This window comes from Pipistrellus hanaki (assembly GCF_964339955.1).
Source record: "Pipistrellus hanaki genome assembly, chromosome: 3".
NCBI classification, from domain to species: Eukaryota; Metazoa; Chordata; class Mammalia; order Chiroptera; family Vespertilionidae; genus Pipistrellus; species Pipistrellus hanaki.
In genome coordinates, this window is record NC_140505.1 from 73804125 (window position 1) to 73831133 (window position 27009).

The 27009-nt window shown below is 37.7% G+C and overlaps 1 protein-coding gene across 1 annotated transcript in view; it reads right to left on the minus strand.

The window, feature by feature from the left end:
• Positions 1-27009, minus strand: part of VWA8 (von Willebrand factor A domain containing 8) — a 333534-nt gene that overhangs the window by 98879 nt on the left and 207646 nt on the right. The window contains exons 27-36 of the mRNA XM_084876526.1: positions 26792-26900; positions 24994-25132; positions 22653-22852; positions 14344-14454; positions 13130-13194; positions 12612-12737; positions 11477-11586; positions 10680-10834; positions 6486-6681; positions 713-794 (exon numbers count right to left, since the gene is read on the minus strand). Of these exons, the coding sequence (XP_084732652.1) occupies positions 713-794; positions 6486-6681; positions 10680-10834; positions 11477-11586; positions 12612-12737; positions 13130-13194; positions 14344-14454; positions 22653-22852; positions 24994-25132; positions 26792-26900 (1293 nt within the window). The remainder of the gene's footprint in view (positions 1-712; positions 795-6485; positions 6682-10679; positions 10835-11476; positions 11587-12611; positions 12738-13129; positions 13195-14343; positions 14455-22652; positions 22853-24993; positions 25133-26791; positions 26901-27009) is intronic.

The window sequence follows — 27009 nt, forward strand, 5'->3', positions numbered from 1 at the left end:
AGGCTCAGTCGCCTGTGAGGGAGTACATGTGAGGAGGGGATGTCAGACCAAGGCAGGTGCAGGATCAGGTTGAAGAAGTTCATGGATGGAGGCATCCAGAGAGGGATGGCTGGTGAGGACCTCTGTGCTCAGACACAGAGCATCCGCCTTTCCTTTCATAGCCTCAGTATAGCTGGTGTGAATGCTTTGCTTCCATCCCTGGACAATAATAGAAGCAGTGACCGGCACTGAGTTTCATCCCCAATCTCTGAAATCCTTTGACCACAATGTGGTCGTCACCACTGTGCAATAACATATTTTAAAGCAATATCAACCAAATGATAGTTAAATTACTTTGATAGTTTGAATACATTTACCTCAGATAACTAACATTAAATTAGTAAGTATGAAAATTTCTATAATACTAAAAATGCTGTTTCAGATACAAAAAAATTTATCATTAGGACATATCAACAAAAGAGAAATGAAAACTATAAGGCTGATAGATTTGTACCTATGTAACATTTGAACATTCTTCCAAAATGAAAATGAAAATCGCAGTAAGGCATGCAGAAGAACAGCAAGATATAAACCAACTGTAGCTGGAAAAAAAAAAGAGCTTTCTATTTAAGGAAGCAGAAAGCACATATTTATTCAGAGTACTTGTTAAAAAGTCACTCTTTTTTCTTTTAATCTAACATACAAGCTAAGAACAAAAGTGGAAATGGATTACCTGGGAATAGGGATATATCGGAGTTTTTTGGATTGAAGATCAGTGACTTCCAAATAACCAGATGTTAGTGGAGGGGTAACATCTGCAAATAGTCATGACATGAACAAAGTACTAAGTTACTACACGATACCAATATAGAACAGCAACCACAAAAAAGCACACATCCTATTAAAAGTCGAATGAAGTTATCAATAGCTTGAAGCAGAACTCTTAGGATTCTTGCTTGAGAGATGAGGAAGCTGAAGCTTATAGAAGTAATACAATCATGTGGTGGTTTGCTTGAAGCTATATAGCCGAAGAGCAATGGAGATGGCTTTCAAATGCATGCTTTTCTGGCTCAAATCTATGATCTGTCTACCACTCCCCACAGCTCCTACTTGAGCTGGCCCTACGGCAACAATAGTTTAAAAAATAGCCCTATTTTACAAAATCTGGGCTACCACTGTCTTTAAAAAAACACACAACTTCCCCTACACAGAACCCATACTTTTAAAGAATTCTCCATCTAATCTTATAAATTTTAATTAGAATGATACATCAAAAATGTCCACACTGAATTTTTGTAAACATGTAGTTTACAAAAAAATAAGAAACATGGTTATTTTATTTCATATTTGCAGTTGAAGGTTTTTGAGTAGGGCCACCTGAAAAACTCAAAATCTCTCTTACATATTTAACAAAAATGGTTGAGCTTACTTAGTACCAGACATAATGTAGAGCACTGGGGACAGAGAATAAAGAGGTGAAGAACCCCCAGCATAAAAAGGAAAGTTATTTTTTGAAAAACAGAAAACAGAAATCACAAACACAGCCCTTAAGGACTTGGAAAGAGTTGCAGGGTGGGTCTCACAGGCCTGGGGCCAGGTGTGAGCTGCAGAGCTAGGCAAGGAGCGGTGCCCAGGGCAGAGGGGCCAGGCGAAGGGAAGATAATGTGCAGAGACAGCAGAGGGCAAGAAGGGAGAGTTACTATGGTGATCTGACCTCCCAGCTGGATTGGCCGTCCCCAGATGGCCGTTTGTACGAAATGAACATGCTTATCCTAACTAAGTCAGGCACTGCCTGCACTGGAAACGTTGCCTGGGATATAAGGTCAATCTTGGATCATATATCATTTTTGACAGTTCCTGCTGCTAAGACCTCGCTGAAGTAGATTGAATTATTTATAGACCCAGGCTCTTTGCCAAAAATGACCAATTATTGAAGCAGTTGGGATGGATCGAGCTGCCTAGCTTTTTGGCTTGCAGCTAACAGAAACTATTTTCATAACTATTAGTATTAAGTTAAGCTACTGCCATTAGCACTTTTTAATTGCCCGTGAAAGCAAAGTAAGCCAATTTACTTTAAATTATCTTTTTTTTCTACATTTTCCTTTTCTTTCACTGTGCAAATTAATTTCATGTCATAAAGAGGATGAAAAAATTGGGTAATGATATGTCTATTTAAAGAAGAGAAAGCAAGAATTTTACTCTTGCTGCTAAAAAACATTTTCACTATTAGAAAAAGCAATTTGTGACTATAAAGTATTTCAAAAAATACTAAAGGTGGTGGTAGTAGTGGTGATAGCTGTAAGCACTTTGAAAACTAGTCAGAATTGATGTTTACTGGTTTGAAAATAAATCAGCTCAGAACATATGATTACATTAAGGAAGTAAAAAACCGTGGTCAGATTTCCCTCCCAACTTGGCCAAATCCTTGTCTATCCATTTTAAATGTTCCAACAATGTTGAGAGGATGAGGGCTCAGTAAAGTTCCATTATATTTATAATCCAGGTGGATTTCAAAGATATGTATAAACTACATTTACGGGTTAATTTAATGATGATGAAGGGAAGCCAGGACTGCAGTGTTCACGGCATCGCTCCCCTGAGGAGTGGGGACAGCTTACACGCATAGTGCCAAAGTTAGGAGGAGGTATAAACTGTCAGGCAAAGGCACCAAGAACATTTTCAGAGGGAAGATGAAATTACATGAGAAATTTACTCCTAGCAATGTAATTTGATGTACATTTGTTAACTACTAGTTAACAATTTTGTAAATCCTGCAATCATGCTGATACCAAATCTTTGAATTTACTAAAAGTTCAAAAAACAGCGTACTACTTTCAATCAAGAGTCATTATTTTGTGTTTAAAGAGCTGAGGCCTGTGACTAAAAAGAAGCTAACACTTAGCTAGAAGAAAAACAACTGGAAAAAAGCGATAATCGCTTTTCATCTGCATTAAGCGAAGGTTGTACCATAACTGAGCCATCAAGAGCGTAGGCTTTATAGTTTCTATCGATTTCCTTAATAAAAGGCTGATATGCATTAGTTTCTAACTAGTCAGATGGTTGAATTTTATTTACTTTAAAAAAGTGAATTTTCATCAGAGACCTACATGAGCATAGGGAGTCACATGACGAAAGAAAAAGCAGTCAGTCCCTTTACTTCTCTCATCCCTCGCTTCCTGCTTCCAGAGACATGGTCAACTTTTATGCTATTTCTTTGGTATTCACCTTCCTCCTTCTGGTACTTAGTTTAATGATGTTTTAATTTTAGGGATCATTTATTGACTTCCCACCATGGAAGATGAGAGTTTAACTCTTTTTCATACACCCCTTCCCTGCCCAATCTTGTTTTGCCCACTCTCAATATATTTATATGAAAATGTTAGATTAATATCCAGTGCTTATATCATTATCATTATACTAGAGTCCTGGTGCATGAAATTTGTGCACGGTAGGGTCCCTAGACCTGGCTGGAGATCAGTGCTGATCAGGGCCTTCTGGCTGCAGGCCGGGGCCTCCCTTCCCCAGCTCCCTGCTGGGGTCTTCCTTCATTTTGTGCTGCCCCCTGGTGGTCAGCACTCATCATAGCAAGTCATCGAACTCCTGGTCTCCCGGTTGAACTCCTGAGGGGACAATTTGCATATTAGGCTTTTATATATATATGTGTGTGTGACTGTGAAACTGTGTTAAGCTAGTAATGGCCCCATATAGTGTGTGTGTGTGTGTGTGTGTGTGTGTGTGTGTGTGTGTCTGGGATGTAAGCTTCTCCCCACTTGTGAAGATTCCTGTCATAGCAATGTGCTACAATTGGCAGTTTATTCACCTGCTTTTTCTACCATAAAAAGCATTTTAAGAAAATTATGATTTATGTGGAAGGAACTAATAATTCTAAGTATTAACATATAACCAGGACTTTTCAAACCCAGAAATAGATTACTGTAATGCATTTAGAATTATATTTACAAAGTCCATGTTAATATAATAAATGTAAATACAGGACAGCATATTACTGCCTCTGTGATGCAAATAATAATCAGTGGCTTAATGATAACAAAGTTTTCATAATTATCCTATATAATAAAGAGATAATATGCAAATTGACCCTCCTGCCTTCACACAAGGTGGCCACCCCCATGTGGTAAAAAATGGCTGCCATAAGATGGCCAGCAGGGGAGGGTAGTTGTGGGAGATCAGGTCAGCAGGGGAGGGCAGTTACGGGCGACCAGGCTGGCAGGGGAGGGCAGTTGGGGGCGACCATGCCAGCAAGGGTGGGCAATTAGGGGTGACTGGGCCAGCAGGGGAGGGCAGTTGGGAGTGATTGGGCCAACAGGGGAGCAGTTAGGCTTCGATCAGGCTGGCAGGCAGGCGAACGGTTGGGAGCCAGCAGTCCTGGATTGTGAGAGGGATGTCCCACTACAGGTTTAGACCTGCAGTCGGATATCCCCCGAGGGGTCCCAGATTGGAGAGGTTGCAGGCTGAGCTGAGGGACACCCTCCCCAGTGCACAAATTTAATTATTATAATTAAAACCAGTATGCTTCAGTAAGAATAGCTCAGGACTAGGGATTAGAAGACCTTGGTGCAGACCTGTGCTCCGCTGGCCTCTGGTGGGGAGATCCTCAGCAAATTATTTTACCTCTCTGTTTCCCTGCATATAAACTAGAGATTATATTAATAATAAAGTGGGGATGTAAAGATTAAATGAATTTATACAAAGAAAAGTGATCAGCAGAGGACCTGACATATGTTATGCACTGTTGTGTATTGGTTTGATATGATTTTAAATCAAAGTTGTTTTTAAATCCACTTGTTTTTGGCAAAGACAAAAAAACAACAACACACATATTGTTTTTAGAAATAAAGTTGTTTAGATATAAGAATGAAGAAAGTTGTGCCAGAATATCATTATCTCACTTGTTATTGATAAGCAGTCAGTAGCTCAGATGTTGAGTAGCTCTGCTAGGGGCTTATCCAATAAAAGGGGGAGAAACAGCTATGGCAAAAGGGGATTTCACTCTAAATACCAAGAGTTTGTGAGGACCTATTTGAGACTCTCTGGTCTGGGAAAGGCAACTTTTTACTGATCTAAACAGATCTCTGAAGACTTTTGGGGCATTAGCTCCTGCCCTCATAAAGGCAATTCATATACTAGCAGTGGCCTGAGAAGGAGACAATCTTGTGTCCAATGCCATGCTCCTGCTCCCTGGCCGCGCTGTAGCTACAGGGCCTTTTTTTTTTTTTTTTTTGGTGGTGCTGAAAGTGTGCTCCAGGTTGGTTAAGCAGTCTCTTGTAGAAAGATTAAATTTAGACTTATTTCTTTCATCTCCTCTTGCCTGGAACAATAGTGTAATTAACTGATCATTAGTTTGGAGTATGTTGTTTCTTTATTGGCTTATTAAAAGATATTATTCTGGTTGCTATAGGCTTGTGAAATTCCTACAGTGAAATTGTGTTAAGCTGGCAAAGACAAATTCAGTCTCTGAGCATAATTTGCAGCCCCAAACAAAACATTCTATATAATAAAAGTGTAATATGCAAATCAACTGGTTGGCCAACGCATGTGCCAACAGGCAGAGGGAGGGGAAGGCGATGGGGTGAGGTGGCAGTAACCCGCGGCTGTGGAGGAGCAATGAGGGGGGTGGGGCCAGCCTCTTGCTGGGCGGTGCCATCTCCTGATTGGCCTGCCTGGTCACCTTCCACAGAGGGAGGCCAGACCGTCTAAGCCATCAGTCAGACATCCCCGGAGGGCTCCTGGACTGCAAGAGGTCATAGACTGGGCTGAGAGACCCCTCCCCCCACAACCAAGTGCATGAATTTTTGTTCACTGGGCCTCTAGTGTAGTTATAAATATAAATTGATTTTTGAGAGCACTAATAAGTGAATCCATCTGCGGAAGTCCTTGGCCTTTCATCACAAGAGTTTAAGCCAGCAATTTTCAACCATTTTCATCTCATGGCACACATAAGCCAATTACTAACATTTTGTGGCACATTAAGAAATATATTTTTGCTGATCTGACAAAAAATAGGTAAAATTTTGATTCATTTACACCAGACAGCTATTGTGGTGGCTACATAATTTTTTATTTGACAATCTAAGGAAGATGTCAGTGGACCTGACTAAATAGTTAGGTATCTCATGTTTTAAAAATTCTTTCACCACACTCGTGTGTTTTTGAAATCTCAGCATTTGAAATCTCTGGTTTAAGAAAAAAGTCAGATCTATGTCTAATATTCTAGTGATTTTTAAAAGTCTCTTTGACAACATATTTTAAATAAAGTTATTTTATAGATTGTAATGCAAATTAAGATGAGTTCTAACAGCAAAGACTAAAACTACACAATGTGGGAAGTTGAGTGAAAACTTTCTGAGTACAAACAGGTCTTTAAAACTACTAGACCGCTCTTATAGTTATACTTACAAATATACAATGATAATGATAAATTAAATATCCCTACCAAAAGGAAACTGCCTTTATCTTGCTAAGTTAGGAATTGGTAAGTTTCTTACCTTTTGGGTAGATTTCTTTTAGAGGGACTTCTCCTGGGGGCAAAATCCGGACTATCTGATTAGTATCCACAAGAGCCACACAATTGCTCTGTTTTGGAGTTCCACTTTTCTTCTTCCCCCCATAGAATGCTGTATCAGTGACCCTTGGTTTATGCAAAGATGATGGCCTTTTCCAAGAATAAACTTCACTGGGAGACTGAAAAAAACACCAAAAAGAGATGAAGTACTAACTAAAGTGTTATGAACCACATTCACCACAGCTTGGGTAATATAGCCCTCTATGCAGATACCAGTGGTAAACTTACATTTCACAAGTATAAAAAAATAAAATTATTCCTTAAACATTTTGAATTTGGTACAGGAGATAGCTGCTTCACAAATAATCATATTTTTCAGACAAGTGTGATTATACAACATATGTTTTTTTTTTTTTTTAATATATTTTATTGATTATTTACAGAGAAAAAGGGAGAGAGAGAGCTAGAAACGTGGATGAGAGAGAAACATCGACCAGCTGCCTCTTGCACACCCCCTACTGGGGATGTGCCTGCAACCAACGTACATGCCCTTGACCGGAATCGAACCTGGGACCTTTCAGTCCGCAGACCGACGCTCTACCACTGAGCCAAACCGGTTTCGGCTACAACATATGTTTTATCTTGAAATGAATTATAACTAAAAAGATGAAATAAAACAATATAGCTAGTTTAAAAATAAAACAAACACCTAACACATCCACTACTGGCATCAGGAATAGAATATCACCAGTATTTTTTTTAAAATATATTTTATTGATTTTGTAGGAGAGGAAGGGAGAGAGATAGAGACTTAGAAACATTGATGAGAGAGAGTCATCGATCAGCTGCCTCTTGCACACCCCCTACTGGGGATATGCCCTCAACCAAGGTACATGCCCTTGACCGGAATCGAACCCGGGACCCTTCAGACCCCAAACCGACGCTCTATCCATTGAGCCAAACCGGTTTTGGCATCACCAGTATTTTTAAAAATTAAAGTGTAGTTGATATATAACATTGGATTAGTTTCAGGTATACAACACAGAGACTCAATGCTTATTTTACCTTACAAAGGGATCACCATGGTAAGTCTACTTATCATAAGGTCCTGATAGCCCACACTGGGCTATGCTCATGCCTGAATGCCCTCCTCATCTTATTTGGGCTCCCACATACCACATCAGGTTGCCCCTTGAAGGGGACACACCATCTTCCCATCTTCATCCTGCCTGGACCGACTGCCATCACTAGTGGTTCCTTCCCCACCACAGATGTCCTTTTCACTTGCTCAGGCTCTGACCTCTGACACCTCACACTGGGACAGTGTTTACCCATTTTTTAAATTTTTATTTTGGATTATTGGTTTTCTTACTCTTGAGTTTTGATAAGACTTTATATATTCCTAACACAAATCCTTTGTTGGAAATGTGATTTGCCAATATTTTCTCCCAGCCTGTAGATTACCACTGAACCAAACCGGTTTTGGCATCTTTTCCTCTCTTAAAAGTATCTTTTACCGAGCTTAAATTTTTAGCATTGATGAAATTTAATTTATTGATTTTTTAATAGAACACAAATGAGATGTTTAATAGAAGTGGTGACAGTGGGTATCCTTGTCTTATTGATATTGAAAGAATTGCTTTTAATGTTTCACTATTAAGGATGACATTTGCTGTAGGTTTTTGCAGATATTTGGTATTAGGTTAGAAAGTTTTAATAAGTTTACAATAATTTAGGTGCTGCTGATAATGCTATAAAAGTTAACAAAAAACAACATACCCCTTTGTTGACAGTTTTATGAATAACTGAAAGAAATTCACATAGAAGTGAAAAGGAACTGTCTTATAGTAAAAAAGTTATGGTTTCGGGTCAATCACGCCTGAGCTCAAATCCCAGCTGACTTACTCATAATCGTTGTAGCCTAAGGGATACACACAGCCTCCCTGTTTCTATTTCTTTATCTATAAAATCTTGTAGAAGTGCCTGACTATTGCATTAAGGCCTAAAAAATATGAATGATATAGAATGCTAAAAGGCTGCATAATTTATGGATTCTTCATTAAACAAAAATTCATTGAACATCTATGTGATGAGTACCATACTAAATATGAAGAATACAGCTTTTATATATATTTATTTTGTTAATCCTTACCCAAAGATGTTTTTTTCCATTGATTTTTCAAGAGAGGGAAAGGAGGAAGGGAAGGAGGATAGAGAGAGAGAGGCTTAGATGTGAGTCACATCAGCTGGTTGCCTCCCACATGTGCCCCAACCAGGATGAAACCTGCAACCCAGGTAACCTGCCCTTGATTGGGAATGGAACCTGTGACCCTTTGGTTCAAGAGCCAGTACTCTAAACACTGAACACACCTGCCAGGACAAGGATGGAGCTTTTAATTTAACAAGGCCACTAGTCCTACAGGCTATAAGGAATTTCTACAGGGTTAATAAGAACAGTGCCTTATATTCAATGTGTACTTTCTAACCTTTTTATATTAACACCAGAGGCCCAGTGCATGAAATTCATGCAATTGGAGGGTTCCTCAGCCTGGCCTATGCCCTCTTGCAGGGAGACCTTGGGGGATGTCCGACTGATGGGGAGCGGGCTTAAGCCGGCATTCGGACATCCTTAGTGCTGCTGCAGAGGCAGGAGAGGCTCCCGCACTGCCACTGTGCTTGCCAGCCATCAGCCCAGCTTCTGGCTGAGCGGCGCTCCCCCTGTGGGAGCACACTGACCACCAGGGGGCAGCTCCTATGTTGAGCGTCTTCCCCCTGTGGTCAATGCACATCATAGCAATCAGTCATTTTGCCATTTGGTCGATTTGCATATTTGCCTTTTATCATATAGGATTATAGTTTGATACTAATTTCTTTAATCAGAATACAATTTTTAAATAGTTATACCTTCAGAAAAATAGTTCTGGTATTTTCTATAATGATAGCAGCAAGCATTGTAGAAAGCATATTAAACATCTCTTTCATTTAATCAAAGCTGCTATAGATACTGTATTTCAACAACATGTTTCATTTTCAGTTATATAATACTATAGCAAATGCTTTTTACTTGATAATTAGGAAGACATAGGGCAAAGTTCTAAGCCACATATTATCTATTTCTATTGGGTCTTGAATTTCAAAAGTCTTTTGCCCTGAAGTACTCTTCATTCTTAATTACATTAAAGTTTTGAGGTATGTGAGATTGGTATACTATCAAGTAGAACTGACATTTTCATCTTTAAATAATTATATCATCTCACCTAAAGCTACAAAGGAAATTATGAAAATTAAATGTTTAGTCAAAACACATGGAGCTACATCTAGGGTTATTAGGTGGCAACTTGTTCCATTTATCCAAGTTATCATCAGGGGAAGATGGGACCTAGTTTCACATAAAACCGATGACTAACAGCCTCTTCTTTATAGATAATAATAAATAACATCAGAAGGGTCCATCCAAAAGCAAATTAAGTTGACACCATCAGCATTCACAGTATAATCTGGATGCTGCAATGATATGATAAATCAGAGCAAAAGCAATAAAAAGTGAATTGATGTTCATGAGTGTTGAAAACTTTAATCTATAGTAATGAGATCCTGACATATTTCACTTTAAAAAGTCTAGAAGAAATGCTTTTTTACTAGTCTCAAATTGTTCCTCTTGGCAGATTACATGACCACACATTAGGATAACATGATCTAAAATCACTCTCAGTGGGTTAAGCATTTACATGCATCACACTTTAAATGCTAATTTAAAAAAAGCATGAAGCCCTAGCTGGTTTGGCTCAATGGCTAGAGCGTCAAAAGGTCCTGGTTTGATTCCAGTCAAAGGCACATGCCCGGGTTGCGGGCTTGATATCCAATAGGGGGCGTGCAGGAGGCAGCCGATCAATGATTCTCTCTTATCACTGATATTTCTCTCTCTCTCCCTTCCTCTCTGAAATCAATAAAAAATAAATAAATTTTCTTTTAAAGGCAATGAAACTATTCAGGTAAAACATTTTTTAATGCTTGATTTGGAAAACAGAATGTTGATCTGAAATGTTTATCAGAAAATCACTGCATTTTTTAAAAATCATTGCATTTTTAATTACCTCCTCAAATAGGCTATATATTATAGGCTATATTATAAATTAAGAAGAAATATTTATTTAATAAGTTAAAAAACTGATCTTACCATGAGATCTGGGAAACCAACGACGACTGTAGCATAACTATTCTCATCTGAGAGAATTCGGTTAGGAGAGGCAATCTTTTGTCCCACAGCTGAACTCAGATTCTCGGATGACAGCTGCTCACTTGAAATTTTATGAGGTATGCTGAAAGCTGTTTCTGAATAGTGTCAGAGAAACATTAGATACCACATGCCGCTAAAATGCTCCTTAAATTAAATTTTTACAAGATTTCATTATCACCAACTCAAACAGAAAAGCAAGTTAAAAAGGAAAAACACTTTGGATTACATTCATGTCTCTGTCTGAGAAAACTCAGTTTTGTTTTTACTATCAAGGCATCTTCTCAAAGTAATTTCAAGTATTTGTGGCATTTAAAATTTTAATAGCAATGAATATTATCATTAGTAGAGCCCTGCAGAAAAGACGTGAAACTTATCCAATCCATGTTGGTAATGGTATGTTTTAGAGTTTTTTTCATAAATACTATTTACTTCCCCAAAACGGTGATGAATTAAGTAGGAAGCCTGATGGTCTATGTAAAAAGGAAAAATGCTATCCCAAAATAGACTTGGAACCTAAATATATATCTAAAAATTCTGATTTGTCAGTTAAAAAAAATCCAAAGACAGAACTTAAAAGATGGTGGATTTTTATTAACTTTTTCCAGTGTAGTGACTAAGTTGGCACTTGGTATAAACTTAACATATGCTGATATTATCGCTGTTAAATGACTCTAGAGGACAGTGTGCACATGAGCATGCACCCACACAGCCATAAACACAGAGGACACAGCGCTTACCTGGTGTAACTCCAAACCCTGTGCTGGGCGGCTCCTCCTTCAATACATACAACTGGCAAACCCCACTGTGCTCAGACTCGATGTGTGCGGGCTTAGTTAAAAGGTATTTCCTGTAAACAAACAAAACATCTAAGTGAAAAGTTTTTATTTTTATAGTAATCGTGCAGCCAGACTAGAAAAATCAAGTCTTTACTCCCAAAGCCTCTTTGTTATATTTTTAGTACAATTTGCAACTCCCAGAGTTTCATTGTGATTGTCAACACCGTGTAGGAGCAGTGCATAATCACAATGCAGAAAACAAATGTAACTAAAAATCTAGCCCTTTGTGTAAGAGGGAGGGCTATAAAAGAAAAAAAAAGAAAAAACAACTGTAATGATACACACTCTTATTATGGAGCCTGACCTCTGATTTGTGACCGGCTAAGGGACAGAAGCCTTCACTAGTGTAATCTCCTTATTTTTAAGATTTCTGAGATGGTGCTGCAGAAATAGCCAGAAATCTTTTGAGCAGACTACCTCTGCTTGCCAGCAGGGGTGCGGAGAAAGGCTGCCTTTGGCTAGTGGATAAATGCATGAAGGAGGGCACTCAACACTTACTGTGCACCCTCTTTATGCCAAGAGCACACAATGTCCCTTGCATCAAGGAGTGTGCCATGCAAGGGGGCCAGCAACACAAACACAAACATAACCAAATAAGAGCACACGTGATCAAATGAAGAAGAAACTTCTAAGAGGTGATTCTGTGAAGTCACAAAAAAGCAATAGCTCTAAGATCCCTTTGAAGACAGGATAAACTGAAGATCTATTTTGAAGAATCTCTAGTTAGGCAAGAACACAGTGAGTTCTCAACGTGCTAACAGAAAAAAAAATCCTAAAGAAATATGGATCATACATAAAAGTGACTATGTTTTTGTTATTTTCAATGCGATCTTCTGAAACACTTTTATAACACCTCTGTAAAGTGACCTTTAATTTACTGTAATTTTCTCTCCTCACTTCTTTTAACTTTCACCCACAGAGGTGCTGCCGAATTCAGAAACTGTTAACAGACAGACACAGATAGGACAGTAAGGATGTTGGATAATCGATCAGTAAGGTGGAGCGATAGCGTGAGATACTACACAGGTCCACCCACTGATTGGTTTTGTTCTCCACCAGAAGCCATTTGTCCTCTGCTACCAGGTAAACTGCCTTGAGGTCGATGGGAAGTGAGATGGTATGAGTTCGCCCTTCCAGCACATCCAGCACAGTCAAGCTGCTCCTGAAAGAGGAGAAGAGAACTGTAACTGAAAGGAGATGCTCAGGATGATGGCTGTGTAATCATGGCACAATCGTTTTCAACCTTAAAAAGAGTATTTTTAAGACTAAGTAATAACATAGAAAAATGTTAACTAAGCAAACAGTTATTCAAAATTATAAACTAAGCATTGGAAGAAATAATGGAAAGTGCCAGCTCCCATGCTAGTGGTGGTTGAATAAAGGAGTTATGAGCACTGTCTCTTCTTATGTCTGTTGTTCAATATTTTACAATGTGCGACAAGTTTCTTTTATAATAAAACATTTGTAATTTGGATAATTAGTTTTATAATAAATAAATATATTTAAAAGAGGAAGTATAATGGGAAAAATAAAGATCAACAACCAAGAGCTCACCCTTTTTCTTTGTAGAAAACTAGCCAGTTTTTGTGCGAAAATTCTTTACACATTTTATACGTTTCCTAAAGACAAAACAAAACAAAATATCCACATTAAATGTGTCAGATGCAGTCATGTCTCTTCAGCTGCTTTGCCTTAAATAAAATTTTCAACATGTAAAAAGTAATTTTCAGAAGAGCTGCCTATTTATTTGGCCAAGACTTATGGTAAATGGACTAAATATATGTCAAAATTTACTGGGAACTATGCACTAAAACATCTTTAGAGTTATTAAAAGACAACACCCAATACTGGTTAGAAATAAACGTGCTACCCAATGATTAAAGGCGGAATTTATGCCATAACATAAATAAATAGAAAATGCTTTTCTTCTAAGATTTGGCGACCTTCATGACATTTAAAAAATTTATTTTCATGGAATGTCAAGACCTAAGTATGCTATCCTGCAGAGAAGAGGATAAGCCTTATTACATACCCATGACATTTTTCTAAATGGCAAAATAAATTCTTTGGGTTATCCTAAAATGTTTATTTACTAGTTTTATTTTATTTATCTAGTAGTAATTAGGTGTTATACTCATGGTTTTATCATATAAATTAGGTGTTGTACTCATGGGTTTATCATATAAATCCAAAACATAAATGCATATCTGGAAAACAAGTTAAAATGGTGCATGATTAGGAATTTGTTACAAATATCATACTCAAGTACCTCATAATGTCCTATTATCATTAATTCAGTCCTGACAAGCTTTCATGTGTGTATGATGAATATAAAAAAAAGCCAATGATATGTAATGATATGTGTATCTATCTCTGTTTGTATTGTGTTAAAATCTACAAGTGCAGCTGAAGCCGGTTTGGCTCAGTGGTAGAGCATCGGTCTGCGGACTAAAAGGTCCCAGGTTCGATTCCGGTCAAAGGCATGTACCTTGGTTGCGGGCACATCCCCGGTAGGGGGTGTGCAAGAGACAGCTGGTCGATGTTTCTCTCTCATCGACGTTTCTAGCTCTCAATCTCTCTCCCTTTCTCTCTGTTAAAAATCAATAAAATATATTTTAAAAAAAATCTACAAGTGCAGAGTAAGAGAATTCTCTTGTGCATTATAATAAACAAAAGGTAATGAAAGGGATGGGCAGGCATGCATGTTTATCTTTAAAAAGCTACAGAAAATCCTCGACAATTTGCTGGACAAATTGGGTATTCCTTACAGTTTCCTCCTTGTTCCACCAGGAAGGTTTCTTAGATGTAACTTCTTCTGAAGAGAGGATTAGACGACGGACGGCACGGCCAGCAGTATCCAACAACAGGATGACATTACTCTGGAAGTAAAGAGAACAGTGAAAAGTTCAAGATTTGTTCCTTTTTGCAGAAGCAGAAGGTCCTTGGAAACCTGGGAGTAAAGGTTATAATGATAATCCAAATGGAAGATGGAAATCTTGAAACACTAAAGATGAAGATGCCCAGTCATTTTCTTAACATAGGATTTAAACTATTAGATGGTTTTATGAGGATGTTTCTAACTATATGATGTAGAAGGTATTCTTTTTGAAGATGTTATTTTAAAAGCCACCCCCTTCTTAATATAGGCTAGTTTTATTACATAGTAATGATAAAATTAAGAGGATTAATACTTTTTTATATTTTAAATTTTTTAATTAAGGTATTATATGTGTACTTATCTTACCATTGCCCCCTCCCACTGGGAGTTAATATTTTTTAAAAGCTCATTTACTCTATTTTAAAACTTTTTTTTAGATATACTAGGAGTTTATGCTGAATTTACTCCCAGGACCTAAGTTTTTGTTTCTTCAGTTTCTCCTTGGACATCCCTTTCTTCTGTGGCATTTCCTCTTCTGGTTTAGAAACAATCTGCTCTTTTTCAGCAGGAGTCCTTTCTCTGTGGCAGGGACAACTCATGTCTGGGCTCTGTAAGTTGTGCACTGCATCTTGGGAGCTCTGTTCACCTGGATGTGCTCAGTGACCAGAGAACCTACGTCTAAAGCTTAAGTTCAGCACTGCTCTCTGCGTTTTTAAGCACGTGCAGCAAGAAGTCAGCACTCTTTTTGGGCCACTGTTTTGCCTGGGAACACCTACCAACTCCACCATTGTAAGAACAGAATGGCACACATTGCTTCTGTAAAGTGACAGCCTTCAGAAACTTTGTGGCTTTTTGAATATGCATACCATGGTGGCCTGGCAGTTTCATGAGTGTTCATAAAGTGAACATGAAGATTTGAGCCTCATGATTTTGTGAGGTTTTCTGGGTCTAGTGAATAGTGAACCATTTTCAGAGGTCACCTATGGCCGCTTTGGGGAAGAAGAAGCAAGTCCATGTGCTTTTGTCAAAATGACAAAGAATGTTCTGTTGAAACTCTTTTACACTGTACACACTTATATTAAAATTAAACAATTAAAAATAAATTAATTCTTTTCACAAATCTAGTTCAATTCAGAAAATATGTACATGATATATAAAGATGGGTTAGCAAGAAGATATCAAGGATTACAAGAACCTAGCTAGTAATTAGTGTTTCCTCATCTTGTAAATTCACTAAGCTTAAAAAATTTTCATAGTTGGTATTGTAATAATGTACAAATGAGATTACTCCAGTATTATTAATCAGTTATGCAAATGAAGTAATTATCTCTTAGTATTTAGAAGAGGTTTTTCAAGAAAATAAATTTTTAACTAAACCTTAAGCATTTAAAAGAAATGAACAGAGTCCAGCCAGTTTGCCTCAGTGGCTGAGCATCAATCTATGAACCAGGAGGTCACAGTTCGATTCCTGGTCAGGATACATGCCTAGATTGTGGGCTCGATCCTCAGTAGGGGGTGTGCAAGAGGCAGCTGATCAATGATTCCATCTCTCTCTCCGTCGCCCTTCCTCTTTCTAAAAAATTAATAAAAAACATATTAAAAAACACACACATGAAATAAGAACTTAAAATTGAGAAAGCCAGGAAATATTAAATATTTTAAAGGGATGAAAAGTTGACTTTTTTAGTTAAAATTTGAAGACCTTTAACAGTTTTGCAAAAAGGCATCAGCAAATTATCAGGCCTCATTGTTATGTTATACAATTATCTTTTCTTTCTTTCCTTTTTTTAAAATTGGGACTCCTCCATTATCCTAATTCTTATGAATTTTCATTTTAATAAGTTCCTTTGGGGAAAATTAAATCACAAAGCACCCAAATAATTAATATACTTTGCAAAGTTAGGAAACAGAATATGAAATGTTTGTTAATTTCTCCCATAATATCTATTGAACCGTTGATATTTAAAACACAAAGGAGAATATAATGGTGAATTAACTATGGTTCTTGTCTTCTATTATATAATTCATTCAGAGAGACATTTTTAAAATGTAAAAGAATTAATGACTCATCTGCAAATCTGGAACCACATAGTGTGATTTCAAATTTATTTTACTACCTAGTATTATTGAGGTTTCCAAGAATTAAATTAGTATGCATATCACATAGTTTCCTTCTCTGTCTATACTCAATCTTGGCAGTCATAAAAATTTGACTAAGCATTTTGACAAAGCTTAAGTTTTTCCACAAACATCACCCTTAGAATGCATTATTCTATATAAAATGTAATTCTTTATTAAGAATGTATATTAAAATATTCTTCCTAAAAATAACATTTCATATAAGAAGTATTATTTCTGGCACTTGAAAGTTTGAAAATGATAGTGATACCTGAGTTTTCCTTAAGAAAACATGTTAATAAGTTAAAAATTTACAGTTTCTATTCTAGATTAAATCTTTTTTGAAAAACTGTTTTTTAAAGGAGAAGTTCTTAAAAAAATAAAGGAGAAACTCCTTTGTATATGAAAATATATACAACATTAACATGAATTCTTAGTACTGAAGCAATCTGGGGTAATTAATTAACTTTTGTAAGCAAAAAAAAAAAAAAAAAAAAAAGTCCTAAAATTAATGTCTGATTCCAAAATATGATTAAGCAGATGATTAAACAGATATGATTAAGTAGAAAACTAAGTTACTACAGTTTTGCATTTTTCTTCCTTTTTAGGGTCTAATACTTATATACTCATAACCTGGTCTACTTAGTGAACTGAAAAACTGTATCTTTCTAAGTGACAGAAAACATGTATTTCCAACCACTGCTGTATTTAGAATTAGTTTTTAGAAGCAATTGGCAACATGAATAAGTTCTGTTGTTCCATCCTCTTAGAAGTTAATGGTTTCCTTCTGTAAATGACTAAAGATATATTCTGTCTGAGTTTAAAAATAGAATTTTGCATCACATACAAGTACATGTAACTGTGGCTTTGGCACTCCTTTAAGGGGGCAGGGAGGAGAGGCAAACGAGCAATTTTATTATGTTTGTATTTGACTGGGAGAAAAGCAACCTCTGGATGACCTCAATGTCCCAAAGTCTGAAATTCTAAACTTTGTACAGATGTAATAAATAATCTCATGGGGAGGGGGTGGAGCACTTTATTTTTAGGCATGGAGAAGTTTCCCTTTCCTTACTTAAGATTTTATTTTAGCAAGGGCTTTTGAACAGCTTCTTAAGCTAACCAGGGAAATGCACCCAGAGCAAAGATTTATTTTTAAAAGACAAAGGATAGATGAATTAATGGAAGCACTTCTCTACACTATTTTAGCTCTGTTTTCATTTATAGCAGGATAGGGAAGAAGGAATTAAAGGCAGTGCACTCATTTTTTATTCCATTAGAACTATTTACCATTTGTTAACTTTTACAGCTGCATGCTGTTTATTTGGAATTAAAGAGGTCTTACGTCCTAACAGGGTCTTAATACAAAAAAGACAGCTAAGCTATTCTCTCTGGAAAAAGAGGGGGCAGTTCAAATGATAGGCAAAATGGAAGTTTCCAGATAAGCTGAGCAATGCCTGTGGTAGCTTTCTGGACAACTGTTAATACCATAGTCAAAAGGGTAAGTCAGATAACATGCTAGAATGGCAGGAGGTCACATCCAGGCTATGGAAGCTAAGCATAGTTTTCTTTTCTTTTTAAATTAAATTTATTGGGATGATATAGACCTAGGCCTCCACATAAGGTTACAAAGTTTCAATTATAGAAGATACATAAATCCCAACAGAAATGGCTGCTGCCCTGGAGTGAGCAGGAGGCTAGGCTCCGTACCAGGCTACACAGTTTCAATTGTAGAAGGTAAATAAATTCCAGATACCAGGGTCTCCGCTTGGGTCACCAGGGGGCGTGGCTGGCCTGCAAACCACCACAGGCCCCAAGCCCAGGGGGCACGGCCAGCCTCCAAACCACCACAGAACCCTTATCCAGGCTCCCACATGCCCCAAGAGAACCCCCACCATGATCCGGGACATCTTCCAGGGCAAACCAGCTGGCCCCCACCCATGCACCAGGTCTCTATCCTATCTAATAAAAGAGTAATATGCAGACTGAACATCACTCCAACATACAATATGACTGCTCCCATGTGGTCAAAGATCCTGCCCCTATGTGGACACAAGATGGCCAGCAGGGGAGGGAAGTTGGAGGCCTGCAAGGGAGTGTAGTTGAGAGGGACCAGGTCTGCAAGGGAGGGCAGTTGGAGGCGATCAAGCCTGCAGGGGAGGGCATTTAGGGGTGACCAGGCCAGCAGAGGAGGGAAGTTGGGGGCAAACAGGCTGGCAGGGTAGCAGTTAAACATCAATCAGGCTGGCATGGGAGTTGATCAGGCTGGCAGGCAGAAGCGGTTAGGGGCAATCAGAAAGGAAGGCAGGCGAGCAGTTGGGACCAGCAGTCCTGGATTGTGAGAGGGATGTCCGACTCCCTTAAGGGGTCCCAGATTGGAGAGGGTGCAGGCTGGGCTGAGGGACACCTCCTTCCCCACCCCCCTCACACCCGTGCACAAATTTCATGCACTGGGCCTCTAGTGGTTAATAAAAGTATACAGGTGTCAAGTATATAATTCTACAGTACGTCATCTGTATATTGTATCCATCACCATTTATCCTTCTTTTATGCTCTTCTACTTTCCCTCATCCCTCACCCCCTTCCTTCTGGAAATCACTATATTGTTGTTCTTGTTCGTGAATCTTTTTTTTTTTTCTTTCTTTGCTTAATCCCTTTACCCTTCTCACCCAGCCCCAACTCTCCTCTGACAGCTGTCAGTCTGTTCTCTCTATCCTTTAGTCTGTTTCCATTTTGTAGAGATATGGTCAGGTAATATTCATTCTGTGTAAATGTACCACAGCTGTTTTATCCACTCATCTACTGATGGGCACTTGGGCTACTGACTATTTACAATAGTCAAATCTTGGCTATTGTAAATGATGCTGCAATGAACATAAGAATGCATATATTCTTTAGAATTAGTGTTTTGGATTTCTTCAGATATATTCCCAGAAGTGGAATTGCTGGGTCACAAGGCAATTCAATTTTCAGTTTTTTGAGATAACACCATACTGCTTTCCACAGTGGCTACACCAATCTGCATTCCCACCAAGAGTGCACAGGGGTTCCTATTTCTCCTCATTCACTCCAACACTTATTTATTGATTTATTGATGATAACCACTCTGACAGGTGTGAGGTGATATTTTATTGTGATTTTAACTTGCATCTCTCTGAAGTTTAGCATTTTTCATATATCTCTTGGCCATCTGTATGTCCTCTTTGGAGAAGAGTCTTTGCTCTTTTCTTTTTTAAAAATGTGTCTTTATTGTTGAAAGTATTACAGTTATCCCCCGCCATTGATGCTCTCCACCTGGCTCCTGCCCCTAGGCCCTCATTGCAGTATTATCTGTTTCTATGGGCTATACATACACACATATAAGTTCTTTAGTTAATCTCTTCCTGCTCCCACCTCCCCACTTCCCTCTGAGATTTGTCAGTTTGTTCCATGCTTCCATGTCTCTATTTCATTCATTAGTTTATTTTGTTCATTAGATTCCACATTTGAGTGAAATCGTGTGACAGTTGTCTTTCTTGGACTGGCTTATTTTGATTAGCATAATATCCCCTAGGTCCCTCTATGCTGTCTCAAAGGGTAAGAGATCTTTCTTTTTTACAGCTGCACAGTATTCCATTGTGTAAATGTACCAAACTTTTTAAATCCACTCATCTACTGATGCTTTTGCCCATTTCTTAATTGGATTGTTTTTTTTTTTTTTTTTTTTTTTTTTGGTGCTTAGTTTTGTAAGTTCCTTATAAATTTTGGATATAAGCCTTTATCAGATGAATTGGCAAATATATTCTCTTAGTGGGAAAAAAATTTTTTCTTGATGAAAGTTGTTGTAAGTGAATACAGTATTAACCACCAATGTAACCAAATAATTGACTCTTTTGAGAAAATAAAATACTTGATGAGAAGTGAAAAAACTTTTAAAGAATTGGTATATATAAATTTGACAGCTAAAAAGAGGCCCGCACCAAGGAACATTTTAATTAAAATAGCAAAGTTTAAAGATAAAGAGAGAATCTTAAGAACAGCAAGAGAAAGATAGTTAGTTACCTACAAGGGAGCTCACAATGAATTAAAGACTTAAATTTAAGTTGTGAAATCATAAAAATCCTAAATGAAAACATAGGCTGTAAAATCTCAGACATTTCTCATAGCAATATTTTTTCTGATCTATCTCCATTGACAAGGGAAATAAAAACTAATAAACAAATGGCACTACATCAAACTAAAATGCTTTTTCACAGCAAAGGAAATTAAAAGACAACCCACTGAATGGAAGAACATATTTATCAATGATACATCTGATAAAGGGTTAATTTCCAATATTTACAAAGAATTTATACAGGTCGACACAAAGAAAACTAACAAATTACAATATGGTCAAAGGACAAATAGACACTTATCCACAGAGGACATACAAATGGTCAACAGACATATGAAAAGTTGTTCCATGTCACTAATCATCAGAGAAATAAAAATTAAAACCACAATGATATATCACCTCACACCTGTCAGAATGGCTATTATCAATAAATTAATAAACACGTGTTGGCAAGGATATGGAAAAGGGAACCTTTGTGCACTCTTGGTGGGAATGCAGATTGGTGCAGCCATTATGGGAAGCAGTACGGAGTTTCCTCAAAGCATTAAAAACGAAACTGCCTTATAACCCAGTAATTCTACTTTTGGGAATGTATCAGAAGAAACTAGAAACACTAATTTTAAACAATATATGCACTCCTATGTTCATTGAAGCATTATTTATAATAGCCAAGATTTGGAAGCAGCCCAAGTATCCATATGCAGATGAGTGGACACAAAGCCGTGATACATTTACACAATGGAATAAATACCTAGTCATATAAAAAGAAGAAAATCTTACCTCTTGCATCAGTAATGAATGGACCTGCAGAGTATTATAAGTGAAATAACCAGTCAGAAAAGACAAATACTATATGATTTCACTTGTAGGTGGAATCTAATGAACAGAATAAACTAATAAACAAAATAGAAACAGACTGACAGCAGTCAGAGGGATTGTGGGGATGAGGGGCTCAGTGGAAAAGGTAAAGAGATTAAGCAAAAAACAAAACAAATAAACAACAACAACAAAATAACCAGAACATAGACAATAGTATGGTGATTTCTCAAGGGAAAGACTGGTGGGGGAGATGGAAGAGGTCAAATGGAGGATAAATGACAGTAGAAAGAGACTTAACTTTGGGTGAGTGGTGAGCATGAGATATAGTATGCAGATGATGTATTATAGAGTAGTACACTTGAAATCTGCATGTTTTTATTAACAAATGTCACCCCAATACATTCAATGAGTAAGTAAACGCCAAAGAGATTTCTCACTCCTTCTTCATGTGAGGTGATGATGAAAAAATGGCTAATAAGTGGTCCCTCACGAGACATCGACTTTGCCAATGGTTTGATCTCGGACTTCCTAGCTTCCAGGACTGTGGGAAATAAATTTCTATTTTTTATAAGCTCTCTATTCTATGGTTTCTTTGTTATAGCAGCCCAAATGGACTAAAGCAATTACATGGCATCCTCTGCATAAAGGATTCATTCAGGTTTCAGAGAAAATATCATCTCTTAATATTGGTCACCCTCCCAATGCCTCCTACCCCCATCATTGCTAAGAACTATTCTATAGTTTCTTTTACACTCTATTCTACTGAAATAGTACAGATGAACTTAGACCTTTACAATTCTCACTGATTAAAACACATTGCCTGTGAAACACACTACCTGAAATTGGCATATTTATTTATTTGTTGTTTATCTACCCAAAGAGAATATAAGGTTCACAACAAAGAATTACGTGACCTTAAATGTTAAGGGTTGAGAAACCCTGACTTTCATGTTTCCAGACTTACAAGTCTGGAAGTCTCTGCAGAGAGGAAGACATTAACCTCTCTTTGTGGTAATGATAAAATATAACTTTGGAGCATTTGTTCAGCCCCTTTACTTAATCTTTATAAAAATACTTACTTTCAGTTATGACTTATAAATCATTCCTGCCTTTTACTCCACATAAGTTCCCCTTGGCATGTGAGTACCATGTGAGTTACTGGGATACATTACCTGCTGCTCATGGAGAACCACTTGACCATTGAGAGGACTTCCCAGGGGTGCCACTGTCACAAATGGGTGCCAAACTCCACTGGCCGTTCTTGGGAAGATGTCAAAAAAGTCCACAAAGTAGCCAATGTTCCCAGCCATACTCATGAAGTATAAGGAAACAGGATTGCATGTCACTACATAGAGAGTATATTCCTCATTTTCTGAAATGACAAAAAACAGTTAATTTTTAAATCTGCAACAAATTTTCTGACTGGAAAAGAGATCCAGTGAAAACTGAATCATGAGACTAAACAAAGTTGAAACTCAACAGGTGAATTGATTAGGCTTAAAGACCACGAGAAGCAATTTAGTTCCTGCTCTGGATGTAGATGGGGCCACAGCTAACTATTTGATCTTTGAGTGTGTGTGTGTGTGTGTGTGTGTGTGTGTGTATGTAATATATATATATTAGAGGCCTGGTGCATGAAGTTATGCATGGGTGGGGTCTGGCCAGCCTGGCCAGGAGGAGAGGACATGGGTGGATGGCCTGCTGGATGAACTCCTGGTCGAGGGGACAATTTGCATATCAGCTTTTTATTATGTAGGATATACACTGAGTGGCCAGATTATTATGCATTCGAGATCATAATAATCTGGCCACTCTGTGTGTGTGTGTGTGTGTGTGTGTGTGTGTGTGTGTGTGTTTCTAACCCAATAAAATGCTCTTTTCTCTTACAAATACAGGATAGGTAAAAAAACAACAACAAAGAAACAAATAACAAAAAAAACCTAGTTTGCAAATGTAGACAATACTAAAATAAAGGGTTAAATTATATGAGGGAAAGTAAAGGAATTCATTTTTTTAAAAATATATTTTTATTGATCTCAGAAAGGAAGGGAGAGGGAGAGATATAGAAACATCAAAGATGAGAGAGAATCACTGAAGCTGCCTCCTGCATGCCCCCCGCTGGGGATTAAGCCCACAACCCGGGCACATGCCCCTGGCTGGAATCAAACCTGGGACACCTCAGTCCACAGTGGACACTCTATCCACTGAGCCAAACCAGAGTTCATCTTTTAAGAGCCAATTCTGACTAACTGGCAGCAGCTGCCTAGAATGCTGGGTGGAGAGCTGTGACATTGTCACAAGGGTTAATGAGAAAAGTGCTGCCCTGATTAGTGATGGGCAATGGGGCACATGATCACAGCATACTTAAGTACAAGTCCTAAATATGAGACAAGGGCCAATTTCAAACTATAACCATAAAATCCATATTTAATCTCTACTAATGAGCATAAAAATCTATATAATAAAAGGGTAATATGCAAATTGACCCTAACGGCAGAATGTTTGGGAATGACTGCTTGCTATGATGTGCACTGACCACCAGGGAGCAGATGCTCAACACAGGAGCTGCCTCCTGGTGGTCAGTGTGCTTACACAGGCAGGGGGAGTGCTGCTCAGCCAGAAACCGCCTCATGGCTGGCCAGTGCAGTGGTGGTGGCAGGAGCCTCTCCCGTCTCCACAGCAGCTCTAAGGAAGTCTGACAAATGGCTCCCTGTGGGGAACAGGCCTAGGCTGGCAGGTGGACATCCCCCAAGGGGTCCTAGACTACAAGAGGATGCAGGCTGGACTGTGGAACACCCCCATCCCCACCGAGTGAACAAATTTTCATGCACCAGGCCTCTAGTATTTTAATAAAAGCATCAATCCGTTACCAGAAAACTCTGTACACTTTTAAAGCACATTTTCATTCAACATACCTGCTTTTAGGAATAATCAATATCTATAGAACTTGTATGAACAAAACTTGCATGTAAATTTTTGCCTAAACATTCTCCATCTTAGTCAAGTTAGAGACTCTCTCCCTTCCCCCTGCCTTCCCCTTTGTTTACATTACTTTAGTAACTGCCATTAATTGAGAAACTTCTGCCAATAGGTACCAGGGCACACTGCATGAATCAGTAGGCAATGGCAACAGTCCAGAAATGCAGATGCCAGAAGTTCACATCCTTTATTTGTCATTCTTCACAATGAGAAGTTTAATGACTGCAAATCATTCCAGCCCTGCTTTCATGGTTCATGCAATCACAAAACTGGAATCCCAGCCAAAGAATCCAATGTTTCTCCTTTTTATTTTCCCTTCTATTTTTAGCACACGCCTGGGTGTGTTTAACTTTGTGCTACAGTTGTAATGAGAAACAGACGTATGCATACAAACTTAGCAGTGCTTAAGGGATTCCACAATAGTATTCTGTTAGGTTGGTATAGGAAACTAGTTCTAAATTACATATAATTGCTATTTTGATGTCCTTTAAAAAGAATCAGTGTAGGAAGGGAAAATCAAAAGAACTGACATACCATGGGATGTAGCGATGTCACAGATTATGTTAATTTCATCCAATGGCAACTTCCAGGAGGCACATTCTTCAGTGAAGGTTTGAGATCTTCCATCATGTCTTTCTATTGGATACTCCTGTATGTTTATAAGTGCTGGACCCTATAATAAAGTAGTTTATCTGAGTTAAGAAATTTGGGTAGTTACCAAAATATAGAAAAGCTGTAGTTCTTCCAAAATACAGACTTTAAATTCAAATAATCAATATCTTGATGTCTCTCTTCTTATTTTATTGACTGGCATGGCATTTATAACAATAATACCAAAAAATTGCATTTATAAATGCTTCCACATGTGCTGTTATTTAATTTCTCACTTTATTTTCTTTTTACTCATAAAATATACCAGATGTAAAATCCCATAGTATTTCTCACTATTTCATTTCTTTCTAAGCCAAGAGCAACTTTGAATGCCAAGTACTGGGACTCAGAACTATTCAAACCAGGAGAATAATTTGTAAATGAATGAATCAGGGCCTGATATAGTTCCACTGCAAAGCATGGTTATTACATTATTATATAGAATGTAATGGCTAAGCCTGGGTCTTTGAAATAAAAAACAGTAACAACTGAAATGAAAAACAACTTACTGATAATTATAAAAGGTAGAAAATTTCACACATGCTAAAATATTATTCAATAGTAACATAAGCAGAGGAACAAATTTAATAATTTTATTGCTATTAGTACTGGATACTCAGATATGATATCCTGTAAAGATTATATAGATATAACTAAAATTTCAATGATTTGTGTGCAGTCAGTCCTTAACTAATAAAAAAAAATGTTTGGGTTAGATATTAACCACTGTGGCATGTATATTCCCTTATCTTTTCAGAATAGTCTGTATCTCAGGAGCAGGAAAACTAGAAACTAGATTTCTCATATTCCCTTGCAGCAAGGGTTCTGGATGAGATTTAATTCTACCAATTAAATTCACTTGCATGAGATTTGGAAGATAGAAGAGGTAGTGGCCATCTTCCTACAGCTGTAGTTGACAAGGAGTCCCTGACTAAAATGAGCCATCAGATTCTATACTCTCCTGGAAGCATTGATAAATGACAGCCCTCTGGTCAACCCTGATCCACGGCCTGTTTCTGCACATAAAATTTTACTGGAACATAGACACACTCATTTGTTAAAGTACTGTCTAAGGCTGCTTTTGTACTAACATGGCAGAGTTGAGTAGTTGTGACAGAATCTTTATAGCCAAAAAGCTTAAAATACTTACTACCTGATATTTTAGATAAAAAGTTTGCCGATCTGCTTATTGCATAGCTCTCAGCAACAGGGGTAGTAGCAGAAGAAGAAACACTGATCTTGAAACTAAGTCCTTCTGTACTTTCTAAAAATTTTATAAGCATCTAATTCCCTAAAATAAATCTCTTATTGCTTGAAATACCAAGGGACTTTGTATGGAATTAGATTTTGCAATAGAGGGGTTTCCATTGCAACTAGTGATTGATACCCTTTTCCTTTGCCTTTTTACACGAAGACAAATATATTGGAGGAACTGTCCTAGAATAACACACAAGATACCCAAATTTCCCAAAATACAAGTTAGCTCTTAGGAATTCTACTGACGACTAGCACTTCTCTACAGGTAGCCTCTCAGAAGCCAGACTTACTTGACAGTTCGAGCAGAAGCTCAAGCTATTCTAAAATAACATCAGAACAAGTTATTTCTGAGCTTATATTTTCTTCAGTGAAGATATATAAAAATCTGTAACATTTAATATTTTAATGAAGAAATAATATCAACCTTTATGTCTATGTGATGAGTTTCTGCAGGACACAACAGTTTCTGCATTCCATCTCTTGACTGGCCCACAGTCCAGTAGCCCATGAATGTCTGCTCTGGAAGAGGCAACCTGTCAAGGAGGATTTGAAAAGTAAACATTCCTTCTTGTTTCCAAGTCACCAGAAAACGTAACGCACCATCTATTATCAACCACAAAAATAAAAATGAAGAATGATTTC